This window comes from Polypterus senegalus, chromosome 3 (assembly GCF_016835505.1).
Source record: "Polypterus senegalus isolate Bchr_013 chromosome 3, ASM1683550v1, whole genome shotgun sequence".
In the NCBI taxonomy this organism is placed as follows: Eukaryota; Metazoa; Chordata; class Cladistia; order Polypteriformes; family Polypteridae; genus Polypterus; species Polypterus senegalus.
Genome location: NC_053156.1, coordinates 46,848,066 through 46,875,488, shown reverse-complemented (window position 1 = coordinate 46,875,488; position 27,423 = coordinate 46,848,066). Strand labels below are relative to the sequence as shown.

Below are 27,423 nucleotides of genomic sequence, written 5' to 3'. Positions count from 1 at the left end.
ATCAGCGCATTACGATGCCAGCACAAGCTGAGTACAATGTTCAGGTGACCACGGGAGACTTCCCTCACGCTGGCACACTTGATAAAATTTCAATAATTCTGTTTGGGACGAAAGGAGAAAGCAACAAAACCACTCTGTTCAAGCTAGGAAAGATGCTTTACCCTGGAACGGTGAGTAATCCGTCAGAAATATCGAATATGTCCTGGACAAAATATAAATGCAGCAATATAAGAACGAACAACAAACTATAACCTGCATTAATTATTTTATGTTAAAACTAATTGCACATGCCAAAACAGTTAGAAAGCGTAATTTTAATGAAAGGCGAATATTTATTTATTTACGTTTGTATTTATTTATTTACTTACTTACTTATTGTTTATTTGAGCTATTCTTTAACAACATGAAAAGTTTAAATTGAGGAGGTGTGTTTAAATTAATTAACCTTGAGAGCACATTTCTGATTGATGATGTGTGATTTTAAGAACATAATAACAACATAATATTCTGTGACAAGGGGAAAGTTCAAACAAATATTTGAAGGTATTAAAATAGCTGAAACGCTCTGTTTCCAGTTTTTTATTTTTTTTTGTTCATATATATATATATATATGCTGCTTCTCAGTTAGGAGGCCTGGGTTCGCTTCCCGGGTGTTCCCTGCGTGGAGTTTGCATGTTCTCCCCGTGTCTGCGTGGGTTTCCTCCGGGCGCTCCGGTTTCCTCCAACATTCCAAAGACATGCAGGTTAGGTGGATTGGCAATTCTAAATTGGCCCTAGTGTGTGCTTGGTTTGTGTGTGTCCTGCAGTGGGTTGGCACCCTGCCCAGGATTGGTTCCTGCCTTGTGCCCTGTGTTGGCTGGGATTGGCTCCAGCAGACCCCCGTGACCCTGTATTCGGATTCAGCGGGTTAGAAAATGGATATATATATATATATATATATATATATATATATATATATATATATATATATATATATATATAAATTCCAAACCATTATTTGTTTTCGCCACTTTTTGTCTATCAGTTATCTTAGGTTAGTTTCACATAAACATCGACCGAGTTTCTTAAGCAATTTCAGTATCTTGACAGTTCTTCCGAAGACTTTGGCTTTGTGTCAGTTCTTTTAGGCATAGCCACGGTACACTTTTCTTGAACTGGACTCTGGTGCTTCGTGTGATACTCAGATGCCAGGGAGCCTGCTATCCACTACCGAAAAGGCAGTAACCTTAAAGTGGGATTGACATTATCCACAAGTTAAAATATTTCATAAGGTAAATTGGTATTGATACTCAATCTTCAAAACTGTCTCCAGGTTAAGATGGACATGTTATTTGGCTGTATACAGGGCCCGGCAAACATATTTCAAATTAGGGGAAATTTAAAAGAAAATATACACTGCTCCGTGGCGGAGAACAACCGCTGCCGCCGGGTTCGCGTCCCATACCCTCACTTTCGTGCAGGCAGTGGGTTGTAGTGGTTAAGGCTTCGGACTTCAAACGCTGAGGTTGTGCCTTCAAATCCCGTTACTGACGCTGTGTGACCCTGAGAAAGTCACTTGACCTGCCTCTGCTCCAATTGGAAAACCAGAAGAAATGGAACCAATTGTATCATAAATGTTGTCAGTCGCCTTAATTGGAAAAAGGCGTCAGCAGAATAAGTTGAAGTAAGCTATTTTAAACGCAATGGAATGAAATTGTGATATAATTTCATTTACTTTAATGTGGGCTTCTTCTTAGACCTGCTCCTTTCAAGTGCCTTGCTATACCGATCTTGGTGATATTCTGCTGATCAGGCTCTTCAAGGAAAAACACGTCTTCTTCCCCAGTGATGACTGGTTCTGCTCAAATGTTTTGGTAAAAGACCACACCGGAAAAGGGTTCCAGTTCCCTTGTTACCAGTGGATAGTAGAGAATGGAAGTTTTGACCTTATAGAGGGTAAAGGTTAGTTCTACAACCATTTAAAATCAGCAATGGAAATATTATTTCGAATTTTATTATTTCTGTTTATTCACTTATTTTTTTTCCAAAACTCTGATCTGCCATGACTATAAAACCTGTTTAGTAAATGAAGGGAACTACCAAATACCTTATGTCAATAAGCACAGCTGCCAAGCTCAAAAGAAAGACTGAATAAATGTTTAACTGTATGTTGAATGTATATTGAAATTGTTTTAATAGTAAAGACCAAAAATCAAATAACAGCAATAGAATGTAAACATGATGGGAATTTGAATTCCCTAGACAGAATGACTCCACAATAAAAGGAGTATTGTCCACGGTGTTGACAACATGCAAGCTGCAATATCACATTGTTTTGACTGTGCATAAAAATGATGAGAATGCTTGCATATTTCGTAAAGCAATATCTGAAATATTAGTTGAAACATCATTTACATTCATTGTCTTCAGTCCATTGGCAGATTACAAATTTAAGTCATTCTTGAAATGCGCAGATCCATACATCATGTGTTCATTAAAAAAGCACGCTAAGGTTGATCTTTACAATTATGTTTCAGGTCAATTTTTTGCTGATGTGGAAAATAACCTTCAGATAAAGCACTGTCAAAACAGACTAGAGGCACACAGGAAAAATTTAAGGTATGAGCCATAAATGAAAGTATTTATGTAGAAAATGGAAATATAGGCATAGTATTTATTAACCTCTGGTATTTTTTGGAAAGCGCAATACACATTTTTATTTTTTTATGCCGTTTGCCTTTTTCCATAGACCAGGATAAATAAAATGTGTGTGAGGGTTTATCAAAAAGTGACTCCAGGTTTTTTGATTATGACTTTGATTGAGATATCCAAGGTAAGTGAATACTATAGGGCCATTCTTCTGGCCCAGATTCTTACCTAATGACACATTGTTTTAGAACATGATATTCTTCCATAGCTTGCAATAATAATATAGCAGTTCGTTTAGATTAAGATTATTAATAATAATAAGTTAACATGTTTGACCTATTTCTACCTGTCTGAATACAACAGCAATTGACAAAGAAGAAGAAAATAGCTTTTTAAGATCAGTTTTCTGTTTCACCAGGTGGGCCACTTTCACAGAGGGTATACCAAGATGTGTGGATATCCAAGATCCAAATCAGTTACCCGCAGAGCTAAGATTTTCATTTACAAAGAACATTGAGTTGGGTTTCACATTTGCCACTGCGTAAGTTTATATAATTTTGCATTTAACTTAAGTACTACTATGTGAAATTGCTTTAGGCTTACACATTTCCAAATTCCGCATGGGAAAATAAACCTGTCTCCTTTTGCTTTCTATACCCCACCCTGGCCCTTCATTCTTTAGGCACTAGGTCTCATTCTCTATTATAATATTTAAGAACTAAGTATTTCTTACATGATCAAACTTGGTAGGCTTGCATATAGGACTGATACAGATTTCTGTTATGGAGGACAAGGGCTTCATGAGCCTTTCTTTTTTTATCATAATATTATGCTTACAGAATGTGTTTAAGAAATGCAATCGTATTGTACTGTTACATATATTTGGTTAAATATTTTGGGGAGAGGGGAATAATCCAGAGCTGCAATTCAGTTGGTGACTGGAGTAATTATTATGAAGGTACACTGTGCAGTGAAGCATTGTTTGTAACTGTTGTGAGAGTCACAAACATGACATGACCGGAAGTTCGAGGGTCCCAAAAGGAACTTCAGTGTCCTGCCCAGGACAGACTCACTCAAAATTCAGCAAACCTCCCACTGCAACAAGCAGGCAGATGCCTACATTAGAACATTAGAACATTAGAGCAATCTAGACGAGAACAGGCCATTCAGCCCAACAAAGCTCGCCAGTCCTATTCACTTGTTTCCTCCAAGAAAACATCAAGTCGAGTTTTGAAAGTCCCTAACGTCTTACTGTCTACCACACTACTTGGTAGCTTATTCCAAGTGTCTATCATTCTGTGCGTAAAGATAAACTTCCTAATGTTTGTGCGAAATTTACCCTTAACAAGTTTCTAACTGTGTCCCCGTGTTCTTGATGAGCTCATTTTAAAATACAAGTCTTGATCCACTGTACTAATTCCCTTCATAATTTTAAACACTTCAATCATGTCACCTCTTAATCTTCTTTTGCTTAAACTGTAAAGGCTCAGCTCTTTTAATCTTTCCTCATAATTCAACCCCTGTAGACCTGGAATCAGCCTAGTCGCTCTTCTCTGGACCTTTTCTAGTGCTGCTATGTCCTTTTTGTAGCCTGGAGACCAAAATGCAGGAAAAGCCTTTTAAAGTTCACAAACATATTTTAAAGTCTCAAAGATATATCAAGAAATACCATACAAGCGAGAGGACAAGCATAATCATCCGGCTTAAACAAAAGGCCAAAAAAAAAATCTTTATCAAATTAAAATATTTTAACTAATTAGAATTTAAGAAAATGCTCTAAAGGTCAGGCATGGGTTTGTGTAAAAGGCAATCCAGAGAGAACAAATAAAAATGATCAGCAAAACTGAAAAACACAGAATACAAATAACACAAACTATCATAAAACTGACAATAAATGTTGACATGGGAAAAAAAAACCCTGCCTGTAATGTAACTGTAACACTGAAGACAAGAAGATGTTATGTTAAGTAATGTGGCCTTCAAAGCTTATCTGCTTATTTGTTATTTTCACAATTTCAAGTTTCAATGAGTAAAAGATGAATGTCCACATAAACCTAGACAGTTGTTTAGAGCCAACTATGTTGATGAACCAACCAATAATGTACCAGTTTTTTAAATGTCTTTTAAAATTATAATAGGAAACTTGTTTCAGTATAAATGGAAAAAAATACAATTTTGTCCCACAGATACAAGAAATAAGCCATGAGGCAGGAAATTAAATCTGTTTTAACAGTTTTCACAGACATTCAGTAATCTTACATATAGGAATGTTAAATACTGTATATAAAAGATTAAAGCATATCAGCAAAATCAGCATGTAGAAATGTGGTGAAAAGAAATCCTGCCTGAGGAAGCAAGAAAAAATAAACCTGACCACTATTAATATCAAAAGCAGCTTTCAGATTAAAATATTGCTAGATTCATGTTCAACTGGGAAGAATTATATGTGGTTATGTGGTTAAAGTTATGTTAAATAATAAATGTATAAACTTAGAATAGAGCTTTCACAGCTACCAATGAAAGTTAACATAGTATCCAGATTCAGACATTGCAATGTAGTACTATTTCATTAAATATTCCAAGTTTAAACTATTCTCAAATGTGTCTTACAGTTTAAATAGAAAGTATCTATTCTTTCCATCTTATTTTCACAGAATGGAAACATTTTTTTGGTGGACTACAAATTACTAGATAATGTGCCCCCAAATGTGATTGATGGGGTACAGCAGTATCTACCAGCTCCACTCTGTCTGCTGTACAAGGACATAAAAGACCAGTTGCTTCCTATTGCCATACAGGTATGTGTTTATTTTGCATGTATCCTCTGTAGCAAAAAAAGAGAAACGGAAACATACAATGTGAGCATCAGTAATGTAAAAGCGTGATCAAATTAATACTTCACAATGCAAATGTACTGAGAACCACAAATATGCATAATACATTAGCCAACAGTGTAGCAGATTATAGCACTTTGGAGACCTTCAAAATGAATTAAATACAGTATATCAATAATTCTTTCATGGCCATAGTGCCATAACTGACGTTCTCTCACAATACATGTAATGTGCCTCATTCGGGACTCTGTGAGCAACCACTCATTTGACACAAAGCCATACCAGCAGTACCAATGATTCTCCAAAGAGACACAGTACCAAAGGAATCCAGTCTTCGTCTCATATCACTGGATAGCATCTATGTTTCACAACCATATAGCAAAACAGGAAGCACCAGGACTCTAAAGACTTGGACCTTCATCCTTTTGCAAAGATATCAAGGAGTGCCACACACCTCTTTCCAGCGACCTTGTGATTCTACGCACTCTTCTAATTTGTTTACTGACTTCATAGGAAGTGTCACCAGAGACATGAATGTCACTGCAGTGGTAAATAAACTTCTCGACGCGGTCGATACTCTCTCCGCAAACAGACACACTGCTGATGGCTGTACGGCTGTGCCCAAGAGCAGGGCCACCTTACCAGCATTATAGGCCCCCAGGCAAAGTACTGTGTTGGGGCCCCTGTTTTATAACAAAACAGAAACATACATAGGCAGGAGATCATTAAAGGCCTGGATCTTGGTTTTAATCCAGGACACTCACAAGCCAAGATACTCAGACTTCCCACTCCGTCTCTTGTGAGCCCCAATCAGTGCCTCCATTGAAGATCATAGGATTGTCGGCAAAGTCAAGATCAGAACAGACGCCCCACCGCCACTTAGTTTAGTTTAGTTTAAGAATATGTGAAGAATATTTGAACACTGACATACATTCATTCCTTCTCAAATTTAAATAATCCAGTGCAGGGTAAACGAGCAAAAATGAGAAACAACCTTCACACTCACACTTACAAAGGATCAATTTAGAGGTACAAATTAACTTCATATTCCCTCACATGCACATCTTTAGGAACATGAGAGGTACTCCAGTGTACCCATAATAAAATCCACACAGATTGGAGGAGGCTAATAAAGAATATGCATAGACAACCTGTCACAGGATTTGTGTACACAGTAGATGCTGCCCTTAAATTGGAATAGTAGGAGAAAATATTAAAATACAAATGTGTTCTCAAAAATATTTTTGTGTGCCAAGCACAGAAACATCAGACTATGCTCTAACATATATGAAAACAAACTATGCATTAAATGATTCATGTTATCTTAAACTGTATAGAAATCCAATCAAACATTTTTTACAATAATTATTAAGAAACTTACCAACAAAGTCAAACTACAGGCTTATGATATTTTATTTTATGCATCAGCTGAAACAGAAGTCTGGCCCTGAGAACCCAATTTTTTTGCCATCTGACCTCAAGTATGACTGGTTGCTGGCAAAGACATATGTTCGTTCAGCGGATTTCAACTATCATCAGCTGGTGTCTCATTTGCTGCGAACTCACCTAATGGCAGAGGTCTTCTGCATGGCAACATACCGTCAATTGCCATCTATTCACCCACTTTTTAAGGTAACTAAAAACTGGCTTTTAATTTAAATTCCTGCTGCTGTCTTCTATCTTCTCTTTTGATAAATGGCTGTGAATTTAGACTTTTATATGTAAATCTGTTGTGACCAGTAGGGGGTGTTGCATCACCCTAGATCCAAAACAACTACACTATACAAGCCCCGGGTTCAAATAAAACAGGTTTACTAGCCAAAGCCCTTACAATATTCTGTTATTATTCCTACACCTTCCAGGTGGGTGGTTTCCAGCTGAATGAGGTCAAGCAGCTTCCTTTATCTTAGACCCGGGAATACTTCTGGTGCTAGGCCGTAGCTTGATGGAAGCACTTCTGGGTCTAGTGGAAGTCCCCAAAAGTAGGGATCATAAACCCTCACAGTACCCTATGGCGGCACCTCCAGAACCCAACAACAGCATTCCCCAATAGGACTACAGTCCCCAGAATTGCTTCTGGGTGTCCATAAAGATAGCATCACCCAGGGATGCTGCCACCTAATGTATCTGGGGAGCATGCAGCCCTGACCAGTTGTCTCCCCCAGTTTTTCTATCACACTGGCCTTCCAGCTGGGTATTATTCCTCAATCTGACCCTGCCAGTATGCAAGCATTCCTAGTTTCAAACTGGCATCTTCTGCTATCTTCTTGGCTAGGGTAGGGAACACCCTCCTTTCCTTTTGAGCTTCCAATGGGCTGGCATCCTGTCCAGGTAAGGTACCTTGAACCATCCTGGCAGGGATGCCTACACTGGTGCATCGTCCTTTACACTGTACTTATTTAATAAATCTCTCATTCTCTTTTTCTTAATACAGCTCCTTGTAAATCACATGAGGTACACTCTGCAAATCAACATCATGGCAAGAAATATTTTGCTTGCAAAAGATGGCATTTTTGATAAGGTTAGACCCTGAAGTTCACATGCCTGCCTAAAATTGCTTCAGCAAGACAGAGTGAAAGTGAATTAATGACGAAACTAGCTTTTCTGCTTGCTTGATTTTTCTTTTTTCTATTTTTTTTGTTGTTGTTATTTATCATTTCCATGTTATGCCTTTTGACATATAACGTTAAACAGAATATTACCAAAAAACATATCCTTTGTAGAATTTAATAAACAGTATTTTTGATCTCCTTTAAGCAAAAGTAAAATGACCAGAAATATTTTAATAATGACTAGGGGGTTCTGCCCCCTACTCGCTTCGCTTGGCAACCCCCGGTACCCGCTATCTTGTGGCTGAGCCACATGAAGGGCATTGGGGTGCTCGTCCTTCAGAAAAAGTGATTGCATTTAAAGAGATAGTATATAGAAGAGTATGAGGGGCACAGGAGGAATACAGTTTGGTCCTTAGTTATTATAGATAGAAAATCAGTTACTTGTGTATTTCACTACAACTGTCTATTTTAAATGCCAATGAATATTAAAATGTAAAAAGTAAAAGTAGAAGTAAAAAAAAGTAAAAATTAATAAAAAGTATATAAAAAATAAAATTACACTAACACCTTGTCAAAAACAATATTATGAAATACTTTATCCTTTAACTTGCATTCTATAATCGTTGCTTTTTTGCATTTGTGTTTGCATATAGTTCAGGATATTTTTCTCTTTTGCATTTATTGCATGATTCTCTTGATTTTTGTTCATTTTCTTTTTTCGATGTTCATTATCAGCTCTTGCTGCTCTTTTTCTATAATGATCTAAAATTCAATGTTCATGAACAGATAATTTGCTTTTCTGCCTTGCCATTATAACCAACTGTATTGATGGGCGAGTTAGCACTGATTTCCAGCAGTCATGGAGTGGTACGGAGAAAGGATGTGTGCAGTAGGAGTAATGATTAGGCAAGTGGTGTGGAGAGGAGTGGTTAAGGCTGAATAACGTGGACATGACGGAAACTTTTTTTAATATAATAGAGAGGAAAAAAAATGTTAAAGTTAATAATCTGAGGCTGGTTTGCAGATTCAGCCCAGTTTCAGCACAGTGACCCTGCAGTAGAATAAACAGATTATTGAAATGGAATCAAGTCAAGTCAAGTTGGGGAGCATGCAGTGGTACAGTGCATTGCCACACCCACTACACGGCGAAACAACTCGGGATTCCAGTTTGCAACCCCCCAGGCAGACACACGGTCCAGTCCCACCCTCCGGAAATTACCCTCTATCCGCCGTGGCGACCCCTTGGCCTGGTCCAGCCACTCAGGTCCCCAACAATGAGGATCTTACGAGCCAAATCACCCTCGGGGAAACGTACCACATGGCCGTAGTGCTGTAACTGATGTTCCCTCACAATGCAGATAATGTGCCTCATTCGGGACTCCATGAGCAACCGCTAATTGGACACAAAGTCAAACCAACGGTACCCAAGGATTTTCCGGAGAGACACAGTACCAAAGGAGTCCAGTCTTCATCTAAGGTCACTGGAAGCGTCCATGTCTCGCAACCATATAGCAAGACAGGAAGCACCAGGACTCTAAAGACTTGGATCTTCTTTCTTTTGCATAGATATCCACAGCGCCACAAACCCCTTTCCAACGACCTCATGACCCCTCATGCTCTCCCAATCCATCTACTGACTTCATAGGAAGAGTCATCAGAGACATGAATGTCACTGCCAAGGTAAGTAAACCTCTCAAGAAGGTTAACACTCTCTCCGCAAACTGACACACTGCTGATGGCTGTGCCCAAGAGGTCATTAAAGGGCCTGAATCTTGGTTTTTATCCAGGACACTCATAAGCCCAGACACCCAGTCTCTTCGTCCAGTCTCTCGAGCGCCCCGATCAGAGCCTGGAGAAGTTCACCCCGGATACCACAGATCCTTGCAGCCTTTCCCCCCCTCAGCTAGTTCACCACCTGTGCAATCTCAGTGAGACTGGGTGGTTCACAGCTAATTGGAGGATCAGCGTCAAGAACCGTAGACCCAGAGATATCCAACATCCTAGCCGGAGGATCAGCTTTGAACAACTGCTCAAAGTAGCCAGCCCAGCGGGTCACAACTGGAAATGGAATGGTTTGTAAAAATTGCTGGACAGGTTATTATGCTAGTGTAATATGCAAGGCTATTAAATGTCCAAAGAACTGTAAGTTACTCACTGCTGTCATTTCACAACACTAGCAAATTTGTAAGAAACTGGCTACTAGTGTCTATATTATAACCAGCTATATATCAATTCTGCTGTAGGGGAATGTCTTAAAACATTTAAATGGTTGAAAATCTTAAAATTCTTTTAACTCTGTAAATGTGTCTCTTCTGTAAACTATTAATGTTTTTTGTTTAAATACTTCCTCTCACACACTCCCACAAACACAAGCCTTTTCTAAACCCACTTGGAGCCTTTCGGGCTAAAAGAAAATTGGACTCTAACTTAGCTCCATTGGGCAAAGGTTGGAGCCAATGCTAAATAGAAGACCCTGTCACAAGGTGTCCAATCTCTCCCATGCAAACTCACTTATATGGAGAACATTTATTGTAACCCTTTATTCTATAATCATGTGTTTAGGATTTTGGGATAAAACTAGGATACCAGAACACCCACAAAAGAGAACAGACAAACTTAACCCCTAACGGCTGTGAGCAGGATCAAATACAAAATCCCTGGAGCTGTGCGGTGGCAGTAACACAAACAAATGTGCCAATATCTTTCAAAGTTCTAATATAGCTAATCATTTATATAAGAAAGTGTTCTCCCACAATTTTACTTTTATGAAAAAATGTTTAATTTTTGTTGTTTTAATCATAATTAGAAAAGCAATGCTTTACGATAGCTATTCCTCACTGGGAAATATGAACAGACAGGGTTGTTCATTTCCTTTATCTAATTAAGGTTAATATAACTTAAAATAATCATGTTTTTAGATATTATAGCTTTTTCTAGTTGCTGTGACATAATTGTACGTGTCAAATAAACAGAAATTAAATCATGTTGAAACAAACACTTGAATTAAGTTGATTTAACTTAAAGTAAACAAGATTTATGTACAACACAATCCTATATTTGCACAAAGAGCAGCTCCTTATGTTGCATTGCGGTCCAAGGGATCTCCACAGCTTTGTACAGTTAGAAAGAAAGTCAAAAACATTTAGTTATGTCATATTTTCCAAAGGCCGTGAGTTTTGTCTGGTTGTGGAAGCTAATATGCAGGCAAATTTGTTGTCCACCCTACATCAGAAAAGCATCCTTTTCTTTCCCTCCTATAAAACAGAATGATTAATATTAAAATTACACAGAAAGTATAATCAATCAAAACAAATAAAAAGTCTCATAACTACTTGTGTTGATGTATCGATAGTATATCATTAACATAGTTGATATAGTATTAACTAAATACTAATTACGTCCAATACCTGCACATGCAAGCCATTTTCATGTAGTGTAAAAAGAAAGTTTATAAAAATGGTAATGCATCAAGTTTAATAGATCAACTAAATAGGTTATAGTTAGATAGCTCAAAATGTGCATAAAAAAAAGGTTACAAAAATGTTAAATATTATGTTTTATTTACATGAGTCATGTTAGTTTATCATTGTCATTTTTGAACCTGCTTAATCCAGAACAGGGTTGTGGTGGGGCTGGAGCCTATCCCAGCTAGCATAGTGTACAGGAACAAACCCTCCAAAGGGCACCAATCCATTGCAGGGCAAACATCCGCACACCAAACACACACTAGAGACAATTAAGTGTCGCTAATTCATCTAACCTGCATGTCTTTGCACAGTGGGAGGAAACCAGAGCAACCACAGGAAACCCACACAGACATGGGGAGTACATGCAAACTCCACACAGGGAGGACCAGGGGCGCAAACCCTCCTATACCTGCTGCAGGGTAACAGCAGCACTACCACTGCACCACTGTGCCGCCCCCCTCCCCAAGTTGGTTTAACATAAAATAATTAATTTAACAGAACATAAAAAATAATTTGTTTTACATAAACATATTAAGTTCTTTCAGCATAGACTTGCTATATTAAGTATAATTCAATCACTTTTGATTAAAACATTTTATTACGTGCAACCGATGTACAGGTTTTTTATTCTAATCTAACATGCTTTTTTAGTGTGTGTTCTCTTGGAATATCCTTCTGCTACCAGTTTTAGCTTAAACATTTTTCAATCAACTTTCACTTATTTAAAGGTATATAGTTTCTGTAAATTTGGTCTTGCAATGTAGGAACAAACAAATATGTGACTGTTTTTATAATTTTTTCTGTTATGAATGTGGACATGGAGAAGCATGTGTGGATTTAACTGTTAATTTTCCTTTTATATTATGTGATGGTCACAGTGAAAATCCATCTACGTTCAAACATTTTTCATTTTTGTCAATTTTTCTTTTTTTACTGTGGTTTAAAGACTATTAGATATTAAATCAGACTTACATATTTTTTAGGCTGCAAGCACAGGAGGTGGGGGATTTGTTCTTATACTGCAGAGAGCCTTGGATTCTCTGACCTACAGCTCCCTCTGTCTTCCGGAGAACATCAAGGCTCGTGGAATGAAAGATATCCCCAATTATTACTACAGAGATGATGGACTTCAGCTGTGGAAAATCATTAATCGGTTTGACATTTTACAAGAAACTGCATATTCATCTTCTGAATCCACTTTTATTTTTCATTTTGATGGCATGGGGAACTAAACCCTGGCCAAAGCAGAATATTTGGGACACTCTAGTAAACCCTGTGGAACCTGTTACTGTGTTATAAATTACTCAGTGCCAATTACTGCGTTTGTGAGAATATACTGTAGAACGGTGCAGAGAGCTCTTTATTGGTAAAACTGGAAGGCAGCTGTCTGAAAGTGCTTCAGAGGCTGAAAGGGGTGAGATGAGAGTGTGGCAGCAGGCAGACAGGGGCTGGATGTCTGACTTTCAGCAGTTCACCAGGAAGGATGGAGAGCACTTACTTTAAATCAGGAAGATTTGACAAAGAGGGTGGAAACATTTTTAGGAAATGAATAAATCAGAACCCAACATAAGTTTGCCTGTATGGTGCATCATCTCAGTGGTAATGATGAAGAGTGCAGCAGCAATTGCTGATATTGACATACTGTTTAATTTGGGAACAGCATAGGCCAGCCTTATCATGTTCTCAGGTCGTCTCAGTTTTGGAGGCATTTCCTGTAAAAGTGAAAGTGACACCATCAATCGTGTTAGGCTTCTAGAGTGTAGTATTGTTGTGTATTGTTGTTCAGTAAACAAGCCTGTTATTGGAATTAACTTGTGGCAGTGCTACCAATACAACTTCAAATCCCAAAAGTGAGCAGAAATGAGCTGGGGCTGAAGGGAGGGAGTTAGCATTCAGAGGGAAATGGTCTGAACAGATCTCCAGCAATCTTTGATAGGCAATGTCAAAGTGCATACTTGTCATTAAAAGTAGCCTTTCTCCGGATCGCTTGAACAGTATTTGTTTGGAGACTGCCTATCTATGTACAATGCAGTCCATCTACTTAAGATATGCATATATCAGCTGATGGGACCCAAATAGACCATCACCCTTTACCCCACAGGTTACCACAGGGTAGCAAACACTGCCAACCAGGTTTCACTTTCTAGGTTTACTTAAACTTGGTTGATTTCCTTTCAGGTATGTGAAGAAGTTTATAACATTCTACTATAAGAAAGATAGGAAAGTCAAAGATGACCAGGAGTTACAGAGCTGGATAGGAGAGATTTTCACTGAAGGGTTCCTAGGAAAGACAAGCACAGGTAAGTAAATGTATAGATTACTACTATGCTTGACTTTTGAGGCCATGATGTAATAGACCATTGGATGATTCTCCCTACGAACACTGTCCAAGGCTTGTTTTGTTTTATAATGTATACTTGATTATATATTATATAATTTGAATACTGCGGTGGGTTGGCACCCTGTCTGGGGTTTATTTCCTGCCTTGCACCCTGTGTTGGCTGGGATTGGCTCCAGCAGAACCCTGTGACCCTTTAGTTAGAATATAGTGGGTTGGATAATGGATGGATGGATGGATAATTTGACTACTTTTATTCCTCTTTACATCATATACTTTATTGAGAGAGAACTTTTTATTTAGATTTTTTTCTACAAATGACAAGTTGAGTTTGAGCTGACAAGCACACAAAGGGAAGAGAAAGGAAGGCAAAGAAATTCCACAGTAATAAATATATGGTCAGGCTCCTGTCTAGAGCATACACAGTAATATATACAAAGAGCATCTAACTTTTACACTGTATGATCAATTCCACCACCAGGCCAAGAGTAGATTCTAAACCATTAGGCCACATTACCACTGATGGAAAATGAGTGCATTACAGATTGGGTCTCTGACAATTTCAAAAAGGCCAGCCCCTTCATAAGTGTTCCCTGACTGGTTTGCTTCAATTACATCCAGGATGGCTTCCCTTGAGCCTCTTGCCCTACTCACTGCACACAGAGTGGATGCTGCCTTCTAACTTTTCACTTTATTATAAAGCAGATGCTAGACACATTCATAACTCTGAAATATACTTGCTTGGAAAATTGCTCTTCTTTCAGAGACTGTTTGAGTTCCTGTACTTTTTTTCTTACACTTTTCTCTGTCATGCTGCTTTTTAAAGGTAAAAGTTGTGTTTTTCTGCAAGAGACAGTAGATGAGAGCCTATGCAGTGGATTAAATGTTAGATGAGGTTTTATCTTAAAAAAGGTTTTTTTTTCTCTGCACTGTGACTGAAGTTACTCTTGGCTCTTCTATTCCTTCCCATCATAGACTGTATTAAGCTGTGTAGATGTAACTTATGGAGAAATATAAAGGAAATTAGATTGTAACCAATCCTGGAAGCATAGTCTTCCATTTCTTTGTATTTTATTTACCTATAAGGGGCATTGTAGCATCTCAAACCCCAGGCACAACATACAAACACAGGTCCCAGGTGCAAACAAATTAATTATTGCACAAATACTTTACAGTGCTTGTTCTTTCTCTTTCTTTCTTTTTTTCTTTTCTTTCTTTACTTTCACTTCTCTTATGGGAGATTTGTCTTTACTTCACCTGACTTCAGCTCCCCATGTAAGAAGGTGGGGCCTCCTTTAATACCAAACCCTTCCTGTGCTACCACATTGTATCCAGGAAGCATTTCTGAGTCAGTTGGAACTTCTCTAAAATGGGAAAACCATCCCCACATCTTCCTTCTGGTGGCTCCCAAGACCCAGCAGGGCTGCCCATTGGAACTCCAGTTACCATGCAGGCTTGCAGGTGCCTATATGGGCGAATCACCAGTTAGCTGCTGCCACCTTTTATACTAAGGGAGAACATGGCCCCAGGTGGCAGTCTCCTTCAACCCTTCCATTACCAAGGCATCCCAGCCAGATAAGGAACCATCCATCCTGGCTAGGATTCCAGCAAACCCTTGTCTTCTATGACAACCTCTGACAACAGCTTCACTTCACATTCCAGGCAATTGCCCTGGTGAGGGCTGCAATTGAAAAACGTCAAGCTGAACAGATGACACTCTATTCCCAACAACCTTTCAGATGCAATTCTTTCGACTAAGTCACAAAAACAGCTGCTGACCAATATATTGGCCATGGCACAAATAATCACCCTGGTGTCCATATATGTGTATGTATCCTAACTAAAAAGTGAATGACCATAACAAAGTGTGATCAAAAAATTTTGTACTACTCTTTTGTACTACTTTTTTCTGCTCCATTACAGGTATCCCGCAGAGCTTTAGAACTCTTAAGCAGCTCATTGACTTTGTCACCATGGTTATATTTACCTGTTCAGCACAACATGCAGCTGTCAACAGTGGGCAGGTAAAAGCCAAACAAGATTATTATTTCCTGTATGAAAGGATATTTTAAAACAAAGTGTGCATTAAAAAGTAATCATTATTATTAACATAATTTATAGAGTGAAGCCTATAAAGAATGGTTTGTGTTTATTTCAGAAAAAGCCCCCACAAAGGTAAATTGAACTGTAATACTGGGATATCACAGTGCTTGGGTCTCAGATTCAAATCTAGACTGGTGTACATCCTATGCTGAACTGGCATGACTCTGATTTGGATTTTATGGTAAATCTCCTATTAAACACTGCCAGCTCTTTCACAGTGATTATATCATTATGAGTTGCCCTTCTTCTGAATTCAAGTGCTGTGTTACATTAAACATATTTGCCTTAAACCCACACACCATGCTGGTCATTTCATTAAAAATAAAGTACACTCTGGTTTTAACATACATCTCTTGGCAACTTGGACACATTTTCAGTGATGGACCCCGAGATCATTGGGTCATAGATGTGTGGGTCAATCATCATACACGCTTAGCCACGTGACCAGCTGAGAGTGATCAATCCCTGGTCTTTGTCCGAGTAGCTTTGAGAACCATGAATCACCCCTCCTAATTCAAAGCCATCTGGAAGCCTTTTCTGCAGCCTCTGCGGTATTCTTGATGGCCTTCTTCATGTGTGAATCTGTGATACCAAGGAACTTAAGGGTCCAGTACAAGGATTATAGAGCAAAGCCTCCACAGCCCACCTCAATGGGCTTACACTGAACATGTTTCTTCATTCACTGACCAAATCCTCATACTTAGCCCTTTTCATATCTTTGGCCTCCTTCATACAGCCCTCCCAGGGATACTCAGTTCCAGCATGACCAATAGTCTTGATGTTTCAGGTATCAGGACCATGGCTGGCGTGAGAGAGATTGCTAAAATAGTATCTGGGAACCAGCGCTGCCTCCCTAGTGTCTGTCATGATTTAAGTTGAACACTGATGCTTCAAGCCTTTTTCTTTAAGAGAGGCTATGTTGTGTACTGACATCAGGGTCATGTACCTCGCTTCTAGGGGCGGGGTCTCCAGGTTTATCACCTTGACTTTAATCAACCAGCATAAAAGGCCAGCCTTTCATTAGGAACGTTATTCAATCTGTGGATACAATTTTTTATTTCATTTCATTTTAATCTATTGTGTGTTTTCTCTTCTTGTATTTTGACTTATTGCCTGTTCTTTGACCTTGAGTTGCCTCTCATCTTGGTTACGGTCACTGCGGTTTATTTTTATTTTCTTTGATTTTGCCTTTTGCCCGCTTCTCCTGGTTTACTCACAAAAAAATTGACTTTTATCAGTTCTCCTGGCAGTTCTCCTGTTTTCCTGCTGAGACAGGACACTGTCAGTCTCAGGTCATGGTGAGTATCCCACCTAATGTTTTCAACTTTGATTTTGACTTCCCCCCTGCCCTCACAAACATGATGGTCTGCTTTGCTAGGTGGATCTGTTGGCTATTGGCAGTCCTGTGAAGCTGGTGTCCAAGATTGCCTTGAGCACCTGGTTATGGCACCAGAGATAACCTCCTTCTCCCAGGGTCTTTGGACAGTAGCCCTAGGTATCCTATTTTCTGGCATAATTGACATATTGATGCTTCTGCCATACCCTAGCACTAAATATTCGATGGGCTCTGCCACACATCATAGACTGACTGGACCAGGATTCGTATGTGATGTGGTTTAGTTCTCCACAGAATAGTTCATGAGATTTTATGATCCTATGCCACATCCCCACTAACCTGCTGGTGTGTGCCTCTTCTATTACGGCTCATACCTCCTCCTGAACCAGGTGGCACCACTTGTTTCCATGTGCTTTGCCATACTGAGATTGTGGTTTGGCTTCGAACCCTGCTCACCTATCAGCAAGTGGTTCCATAAGGGAACTGTACCATAGCCTCAACTTGGTCTGGTCAACCGCTGGGCCTTCAGCTTCCTTGCTTTCTGCACTTTGATTACAGCCCCAGAGACTTTGTAGTTGGTGTAGTCCTTGTACAGCTGCACCTCTCTTGCCCTGGTCACCATGAACTCCTCCATTAAGCTGATAAAGGTAAGTTACAGCCTGTTACTGTATCCATATGCAATGATACTAATCAAGCTTTGTGGCACCCCTAACCATCTGCGAAGGAAGAGGCTGATCTTCTTCTCAAGCTTCTCAGCTGTAGTCATTGGAATCTCATAAACTAACAGTGGTCAGATTAGTCAGGGTAGAATGTCATGTTGGTATATACAGACCTTCAATTTGCCTGTCAATGCCAGTTTGTCTACTGTGATCAGCCATCCCTCTGGATTATGGTTGGTTGCCTGTCATGCAGCAGTGTTTTTCAATGAGCAATTGAACACCTTGCCCAAACTCTTCACCAGTTTTTCTGAAATTGAGAGTATCTAGATGCCTCCACGATGGAAACGGAACTTATCGGTCACTTCCACATTCTCACAATCAAGCATGAACTTTAATCTGGCCCATGGAGTGATATTTTTCCAGGCCTGCAAAGATCTACCTGCACCCAGGTACAGATGTTGTTGTGACTGTGAAGTTATTAATAAAAGCCCTGATGGGTGGCTGAGGAATGCCAGATTTGGTGAGGGGCCCTGAACACACATCTGCTGATTTGACTAGCATATTCATGGCCAGGGAGAAGAGGATCACTGAGATGGTGCATCCCACTACAATCCTGTTCTCCAGTGAGTGCCAAGGTGATGTAATAGTTTCAGAGGTGACTCTCAGACAGAAACTGTTACAATAATTCATAATGAGGTCACTTATCATATCTAGAATGTGGTGCCAATCTAGTGAGATTTCACCCAGTTTATGCGGTATTGGTCCTAATATACTGGTGAGGAAAAGCCCCTTTTAAACTCCTATGCTTCTCTGATCAGCTTGGTGATTAAACTCATATGTTCTAGGCATCCTGGAACTTGGGGAACTTCAACATTTTGCACTGTGGGGTAAGTGTAGTTATTCCTTAGAAGGAATTCTGTCAGGCACAGGACAAAAAAACTAAAGAATATTTTACACTGATGCTGGGCAATGAAATGGTCCTAAATTGTTTGATTTGAGGGGGTTCTTTTCTTTAGAGTTCTAAACACCCTCGGCAAACCTCTATTGTTGAGCAACCATACCACTCAGTCAGATGACTTTAATGACAATCCAATCCATCCAACACTATCTTCCAACTGCCAGTCTTTCTTCTTGTTAGCATGGTGCACCTGATCTGGAGTTGCTCTAGAGATGAATAGAAAATTGTTTTAATAGTTTGTTCTTGTGAAAGAAAGTTTACTTGATCAAAAATAAAAGCTACGACTTCCTTGATATTAAAAAACATGACTTTCTCAATATTTTAGTTTATAATTTCAAAACGGAATAAGAATATGAAAGTCTACAACATCACATTAAAGTTTGATAAACTCTGAAAAGAATGATACCAAACATATATATGTAGGTTTTAAAATAAGCCTGACTGAAAGCATAACAAAAAACATGACATAAAAAGTCACATAAAATCTTTGCACAAATTCGTTGTGCTTTTAGGCTTAGGATTTTATATATAGAGAGTAGATGTATTTAAAAAAATTTCTAAATAATCATTTGACTTGCCATAAATATTCAAAATATATTGGCTTGTCAAATAATATTCTCATATGCATTGTGATATTGAATATTTTAATACTGTGGGCAGTTTTGATTACTGCCCTAAAATATATTAACAGTAATGTAAATTGTTCCAGGAAAAATAAGCAAGCAACTCCTACAATCAAGCGTAAAGGCCATTTTGAACTTTTTGAAATTTTCCAACATATCTATAAAATAAATGTAGTAGTATTCTTCCAGTGGCCTGTGTCATTCAATATACATACATCTGTTAAAGACTGAAGTTAGGCAAGTCCACTTATATTACTGTAACATAGATGGCCTCACATTATTTTTCAAAAATGACAGGGAACATGATCCTAAGTGAGCAAGACAAAATGTAGGATCTCTTCAGATTTGACAGTTTATTGAGCAGAAAATAAGCCAAGCATGTGACACAGTGCAAATTAACAAGGGTCCAGCCTGAATATTAATTCTGTTTCCTGAAGCCTTTGATATTATTGGCAACTTTCTTGATTTACATGTCCTTTTCAACTAATTCACTAACTAGAATCAAGATTAGAGCAATGTCTCTCATTAGCTATGGTCTACAATGGAGTCCTGCTTGGGTCCATACAATATAAGGACTATGACTTGTTCTGACCTTTAATGAACTCAGGACACAGTGAGTAAATGTGTGAAATTTGAAAATGAGGAACAAGGAGCAAATATTGATGAGGCAACAGAAACTGTGAAAGACCTGGACATTGTTCAAAACTGAGCAAACATTTTGAAAATGCAGTTTAATATTATTACTTTATAGATACAAGATAGACAATGGTGGTAGGAAGCAAACTTTTAACCAATGAGCTTGAATTGGCACAACATTCTCATTGGAGGTAAAGCAAGGAAAGGATTTAAATGGGAATAAAATATTGGGGGCGACACGGTGGTGCAGTGGTAGCGCTGCTGCCCTGCAGTTAGGAGACCCGGGTTTGCCCTGCGTGGAGTTTGCATGTTCTCCCTGTGTCTGTTTCCTCCCACAGTCCAAAGACATGCAGGTTAGGTGCATTAGCAATCCTAAATTGTCCCTAGTGTGTGCTTGATGTGTGGGTGTATTGGGCTTGCTTTCCTGCCTTGCGCCCTGTGTTGGCTGGGATTGGCTCCAGCAGACCCCCGTGACCCTGTAGTTAGGATGTAGCAGGTTGGATTATGTATGGATGGATAAAACATTGGTGATACAGAAGAAAAACTGAATAGTGTTACAGGGAAGCCCTGTTGAAATATCATAATATGCTAGGGAGATCGCAATCGCAGTGTTATCTGCATGACCAACATACTATAATAAAGTAGCTTACGAGAGCATCCAATTTAATATTTACACCAAAGAGCATTCTCTATTTGTCAAAAGTTTAAGACATTCATATGACCTCCTAGACTAGGTTGTATGGGGACCTCATCCATCTCTCACATTTCCTAAAAAGTATACAGGTAGTGTGGTGTAGTGGTTAAGGCAATAGATAGATAGATAGATAGATAGATAGATAGATAGATAGATAGATAGATAGATAGATAGATAGATAGATAGATAGATAGATAGATAGATAGATAGATAGATAGATAGACCGACCGACCGACCGACCGACCGACCGACCGACCGACCGACCGACCGACCGACCGACCGACCGACCGACCGACCGATCGACCGACCGACCGACCGACCGACCGACCGACCGACCGACCGACCGACCGACCGACCGACCGACCGACCGACCGACCGACCGACCGACCGACCGACCGACCGACCGACCGACCGACCGACCGACCGACCGACCGACCGACCGACCGACCGACCGATAGATAGATAGATAGATAGATAGATAGATAGATAGATACTTTATTAATCCCAAGGGGAAACTCACATACTCCAGCTGCAGCATACTAATAAAGAACAATATTAAATTAAAGAGTGATAACAATGAAGGTATAACAGACAGACAATAATTTTGTATAATATTAACGTTTACCCCCCTGGTTGGAATTGAAGAGTCACATAGTGTGCGGGAGGAACGATCTCCTCAGTCTGTCAGTGGAGCAGGACAGTGTCAGCAGTCTGTAGCTGGAGCTGCTCCTCTGTCTGAAGATGATCCTGTTCAGTGGATGCAGTGGATTCTCCATGATTGACAGGAGCCTGCTCAGTGCCCATCGCTCTGCCATGGATGTCAAACTGTCCAGCTCCATGCCTACAATAGATCCTGCCTTCCTCACCAGTTTGTCCAGGTGTGAGGCATCCCTCTTCTTTATGCTGCCTCTCCAACACACCACCGCATAGAAGAGGGTGCTCGCCTCAACCATCTGATAGAACATCTGCAGCATCTTATTATTATTAAGTAAGTCACTTCACCTGCCTGTGCTCCAATTGAAGAAACCCAAAAAAATGAAACCAAAGTTAGTTCAGCATAACTCTTTCTTTTAAGGAGTATATTGTTTACCATCACACAATTGATGATACAGAGAACTGCATTCAAAACAAAAAGTGAATTTAAACAATCGACAAAATGATATATTTGAAATGGTGTACCTCAGGGTTCATGTGATCTATGAGCTAACCAAATATTCTTCTCTTGTTTGAATAAGATATATCATAGAAGTATAAGGTGTTTAATAAATTTAAACTTTGGGATGTTTTGCAGTTTGATTTTTATGGATGGATGCCCAATGGCCCCTCAACTATGACCAAGCCTCCTCCAACCAATAAGGGACATACCACCATGCCAGATCTACTGCAGAGCATAAGTAATGTGAAGAATACCTGCAGAGCCATGTCTGCCGTTTGGCTACTCAGCCGCCAGTCCAGTGACTTTGTGAGTAGGAAGTTTCATTTGTATTCACATGCCATTGAAAAACTAGTATGACAATCACCATAATGCAAAGATTACTATGTTAACAGCTACAAAATATATTTTAGAATTTTGTAAGTAATAAATTACTTTAATGTGATGTAAACTAAAGATCTTCCATATGCACTGTACACAATTAGAGGCTTATTTTGCAAAATAGTAATGGGAGACCTAGAAGCCTGTATGAAAACAATGCAATATGCAAAGTTAAATCAAAAATAAGATGCTAGACACACTTGGTTTCTTTTGTGTTTTTACTCTATCCTCAGGCATTGTAAAATTTAAGTTTCTATTTTCTGAATGGCTTGTCCTATTTTTGTTCTTATCTGGGACAGTGAGTAAATAAACCATATTAGTTAAGGTTAAAAAATGCTTAGAATAGCTTTTCTGGTGTCTTTGTTCAATTTCTGATCTTTTCAGAAAAGGTTTCCGCATTCTCCCCATATGTCCCATATCTGTTTAATTAGTTTAGCTCTTTGTCCTACACTATAAGATGCACCAGTCAGAGCAATGAACAAGTCTACATTGACAATGCTATATGTGTATGGGTGCAAAACGTTTGTTTTGTATTGGACTGGTAGACTAGAATCTCAGCAAAGTCTGGATCTCACCTTGCAATGATGGTGTTGGGATAGGCTGACTCTGTACAACCATGTAATAGGAAAGGCTGGAGGGATCAAAACAACAGAACAGTCTCAAACCTAATTAATCCAGAGATCGTCCTATCAGCATGTGGCTTAAGAAAATAATGCCTGACTAAGGAGCCAAACATTACAGGAGACAACTGATTATAAAGATTCAGTTTGTCTGATCTGCAGTTCCTTGGGCCGTGGGAGGAAAATGAAGAATTTGGAAAACCTACAAGGACACATCGAATATTCAAACTTCATAGTGACAAGCAGAAATTTAAAATTAGCACTCTGTATCTGCCTGTGAAGACGCACCATGTGTTTTAAATAGTTTAAACATGTTTCTAGTATTCTGATTTGCTGCTTTTAACATGTTCCTTTTCACCAACCGGACTGATTCCTTTTGCCTTTAGGTTATTCTCGGCCACAGTTCTAGCATTTATTCCACTGAAAAAACACCAGCAGGTTTCCTTAAAGAATTCAGAGAAGACTTGAAAAACCTAGCCTCCAAAATTAGAAAAAGAAATAAAGGGAAGCAGATACCTTACAACTATTTGTTGCCAGATGAGATTGAATCCAGTGTGGCCATCTGAACATTATCCCCATCCTGCTAGAGTGCTACATTTCTTTTCTTTTTTTTTTAATTTTTAATAATTTTATTGTAATCATTCCATACAAATCAAGCAACTTTTACAAAAAATAGGACTGAGATTGAAAAACAAGTACTGTATTTCTAAAAGGAATTTTGACTGTTTCACAACATTTTAATTTGTTAAAATGTTTATAAATCACTTCTCTGTTTTGAGTCTTTAAAAGAGGACAAAGTCTGATTAATCTTTTTGCAGAAAGTGGCACAGGGCAAACTGTACTAAACATTATTAACACTGCACATTTTATAAGAGTTCTAAATATTCCTGAAAATACTAACATAATAGTTATATTAGACTCCCTCTTACAATTTGTTGTTTTGTTTTTCTTATACTGTTTTTTTTTATATCATTATATCTTATTCTGTTCTTTTCCGCCCTGATCACTATTCTGTACAGTATCTTACATGGGCACCAAAATATTGTTAATGACAATGATCCAACCTGTGATGTCATCGCTTACACAATATAAAGATAACAGTAACCATCTCACAGCAGCATGGAAAAAGTGTTATATAAATGTATCATTATTAAAATGTCCAAGCTTTGGAATATATCTTACAACTCAAAAAAATCTCTTGTGTATTACAGGTTATATCAAAGGCAAAAATGTTTTGTTTTTAATTATTGGTTTAGTTGTGTTTATTTTGATTTGGTTTTAAGCCTGTTTGACCACATTTAGCAGAAAGTGCTTTCCTTTTGATCTGTCTCTTGCAAATTTAAAATTCTGATCAACTTTATCACCTTGATCACTACAGTCCTTTTCCAGATGGAAGAATAAACATTTTATTTTAATCATACCTCTTGAAATGCATATCAGTTATTTACTAAAACCTAAGAGAAATAAAATATTTACTCATTTCTTTAACATGAGTTAATGTATGAAATATGTTGATGTTGATATATATTGCCACAGGTTAGTTTGCGGTGAAATGCCGTGTTGAACAGGGAATGATGAACATGTACACGACCATGCAAATGAATCAAATTGCTTATAACAAACCTAATGTTAGGCTAATTTGGAAGCTATATGGGTGCATTCTTCACAGATGTATTTAAGGTAAAAAGACTATCTGTCAGGTTTGGTGCTGTTGTAACGTGCACTGGAGTGGTTAATGCTGACTTTCATGCATGGCAGGTCTTGGAACCGGCTAAGGGGAACAAAGTTCTTTATTAACATAAACTACACAGTTCTAAACAACTTAGTCTGCAGACAGTGTTAAAAAATGAGTGCCCAAACTCATCATACAGACATGAAAAAAAAACACTTATAGGCAAATACATAAACTGGAACCATTATGATAAAAGTAAATCATAAAACATATATTGGTTCTGCCCAAACTTCTTAAAAAATACAAGTGTTAAAGTGCCACAGGGGAACTCTTTTTTGTTCACAAAATAACCATCCATAAGAAAGTTCCAGAAAGGACCTTTATTTAGTTAAATCAGTACTATGTTTATATATAATCATAATTTTCCATAATTATTAAATGGCAAGTCGAGTCAAGTCAAGTTGGGGAGCATGCACTGGTACAGTGCATTGCCGCATCCACTACATGTCGAAACAACTCGGGTTCCCGGTTTGCAACTCCCCAGGCAGACACGCAGTCCAGTCCCACCCTCCGGAAATGACCGTCTATCTGCCGCAGCCAGGGGTTACGTGGGCGACCCCTTGGCCTGGTCCAGCCACTCGGGTCCCCAACAATGAGGATCTTACAAGCCGGATCACCCTCAGGGAAACGTGCCACATGGCCGTAGTGCCGTAACTGACGCTCCCTCACAATGCAGGTAATGTGCCTCATTCGGGACTCCATGAGCAACCGCTCATTCGACACAAAGTCAAACTAACGGTACCCAAGGAATTTATGGAGAGACACGGCATCAAAGCAGTCCAGTCTTCGTCTCAGGTCACCGGATAGCGTCCATGTCCCGCAACCATATAGCAGGACAGGAAGTTATTAAATGACTCTTGTTGCAAAAACATGTCAAAATGAGGTTTCTTTGAGCTATTAATATCCTTCTAGGTAGCCTAATTTACATTAAATATTTATGTCTTTTGTTTTTGTTTTGTTTTTGTTGTCTCTGCATGTTAGTTGCCTTTTCAAAGCACAACCAACCAATTGCATATGCAACGAGGAACCATACAACCTAGTGAAGAGTCATTTAAGAACCATTATTTTTAAGAGTGTTTGGACAAAATGTATATTCTAGTAATGAATTAATCATACTTAACATAATGTCATAGAAATTAATACTCTGTGCATGTACAATTTAATATTAATCCATTCAAATTGTTCAACTGCTTACTGAATTTATTTTTCAGTATTGGCAATACTGTTAGTAAAGTGTGCAGGAAAAGATGTTATGAATTCATTCTATCTCGCTCCTTCTAAGTCAGATGCAAGTATCTTTGTGAGTGTCCTTCTAATCTGATATTAAAGTTTCCACATTGTGTGTTGCATAGAGTGTTTGCTCTATTGAGTAGTTTGTGCTGTGATTAGGCTTCCTTAACATCTGGCAAGGGGCAGTAAAACATTCTTTGCACACTTCCTGGTACCAAAGTTGTAGGACAGTCAAAGCGTCTGCATCACTGATTTAGATAGATAGATAGATAGATAGATAGATAGATAGATAGATAGATAGATAGATAGATAGATAGATAGATAGATAGATAGATAGATAGATAGATAGATAAACTAAAATTACCCAGTGTGACAGTAAATATGGATGTACTGTATATATAAATGGCCTCTGTGAAGGACAAACATCCTCTGCAGGTCTGACCCTGTCATGTTTCAGGTGCTGCCTCTTACAACCATAAATTAGATTAAACTAGAATGAGAATGTTATAAATTCATATTCTGCAGTATGAGTAAAAATAGTGAACAAATCCTCCCTACCTTTGAAGCTTAATGTCTTCAAAAGTCTATGGATTTATGTTAAAATGCTTACATACTTTTGAATTGTCTCAAGAAGGATTATTAATATATCTTGCCTTCATAAATTCTGCTTGTGTATCATCTCACCTCATCTCATTTTCTCCTTTCCTGGTGAGGGCTATGGCACCAACAGGCTGAGCAGGTAAGCCAAGACCTCCCTATCCCCAGGTACAGATTGCAGCACTTCTTGGACAATTTGGAGGCATTCCCAGCCAATCCAAGAGTTTGAGTACCTCCAGTGTGTCCTGTGTCTGCTGCAGGATCTCCATGCATGCAAGCCTGTTATTCATCCTTTGGGCAGATTTTATAATGGAATTTTACAATCATTATAGTATTTGAAGTTCAGTTATTATTGAAGTGTATGTGTAAGTTACCTTGGAATTCAAATAACTAGACTGTATCTAAAAGAAATTAATTAAACATGTAGGTGTGTACCTTTGGTCTTCCCTCCTGTGTTGCTTCCTGTTTTGTATCTTTTCTCGCCACAATACATTCCCATTTCCATTTATACTGGAAATAAATTACTTTAGGAAATCAAAATCTAAATAAATGTTTATGTAATAGTAATTGTATTAACCAAGTGTGTATGCTTATTACATTTGTTTTAAAATACATGCACATTTAAATGTACATACCTATATAATAAATATTTGCATATACGTTTGACTTTTATCTTTACAGGTTGGGATGTACTGCATGGGATACAAATTATTAGCATAAGGAGGCAACAATATCCATCCATTATCCAACCCACTATATCCTAACTTCAGGGTGACGGGGGTCTACTGGAGCCAATCCCAGCCAACACAGGGTGCAAGGCAGGAACAAACCCCGTGCAGGGCGCCAGCCCACTGCAGGACACACATACAGACACCAAGCAC

At 38.6% G+C, this 27,423-nt stretch overlaps 1 protein-coding gene across 1 annotated transcript; it reads left to right on the top strand.

The window, feature by feature from the left end:
• On the top strand, positions 1 to 24,402 carry LOC120526473 (hydroperoxide isomerase ALOXE3-like). Its single transcript, XM_039749639.1, has 14 exons — positions 1 to 170; positions 1,738 to 1,942; positions 2,518 to 2,599; positions 3,048 to 3,170; positions 4,768 to 4,780; positions 5,284 to 5,427; positions 6,892 to 7,095; positions 7,898 to 7,984; positions 12,466 to 12,700; positions 13,269 to 13,332; positions 13,661 to 13,782; positions 15,744 to 15,844; positions 22,121 to 22,291; positions 23,370 to 24,402. The coding sequence occupies exons 1-14, from the start codon at positions 15 to 17 to the stop codon at positions 23,547 to 23,549; spliced, it is 1,887 nt and encodes a 628-aa protein (XP_039605573.1). The 5' UTR covers positions 1 to 14; the 3' UTR covers positions 23,550 to 24,402.
• The last annotated feature ends 3,021 nt before the right edge of the window (positions 24,403 to 27,423 follow it).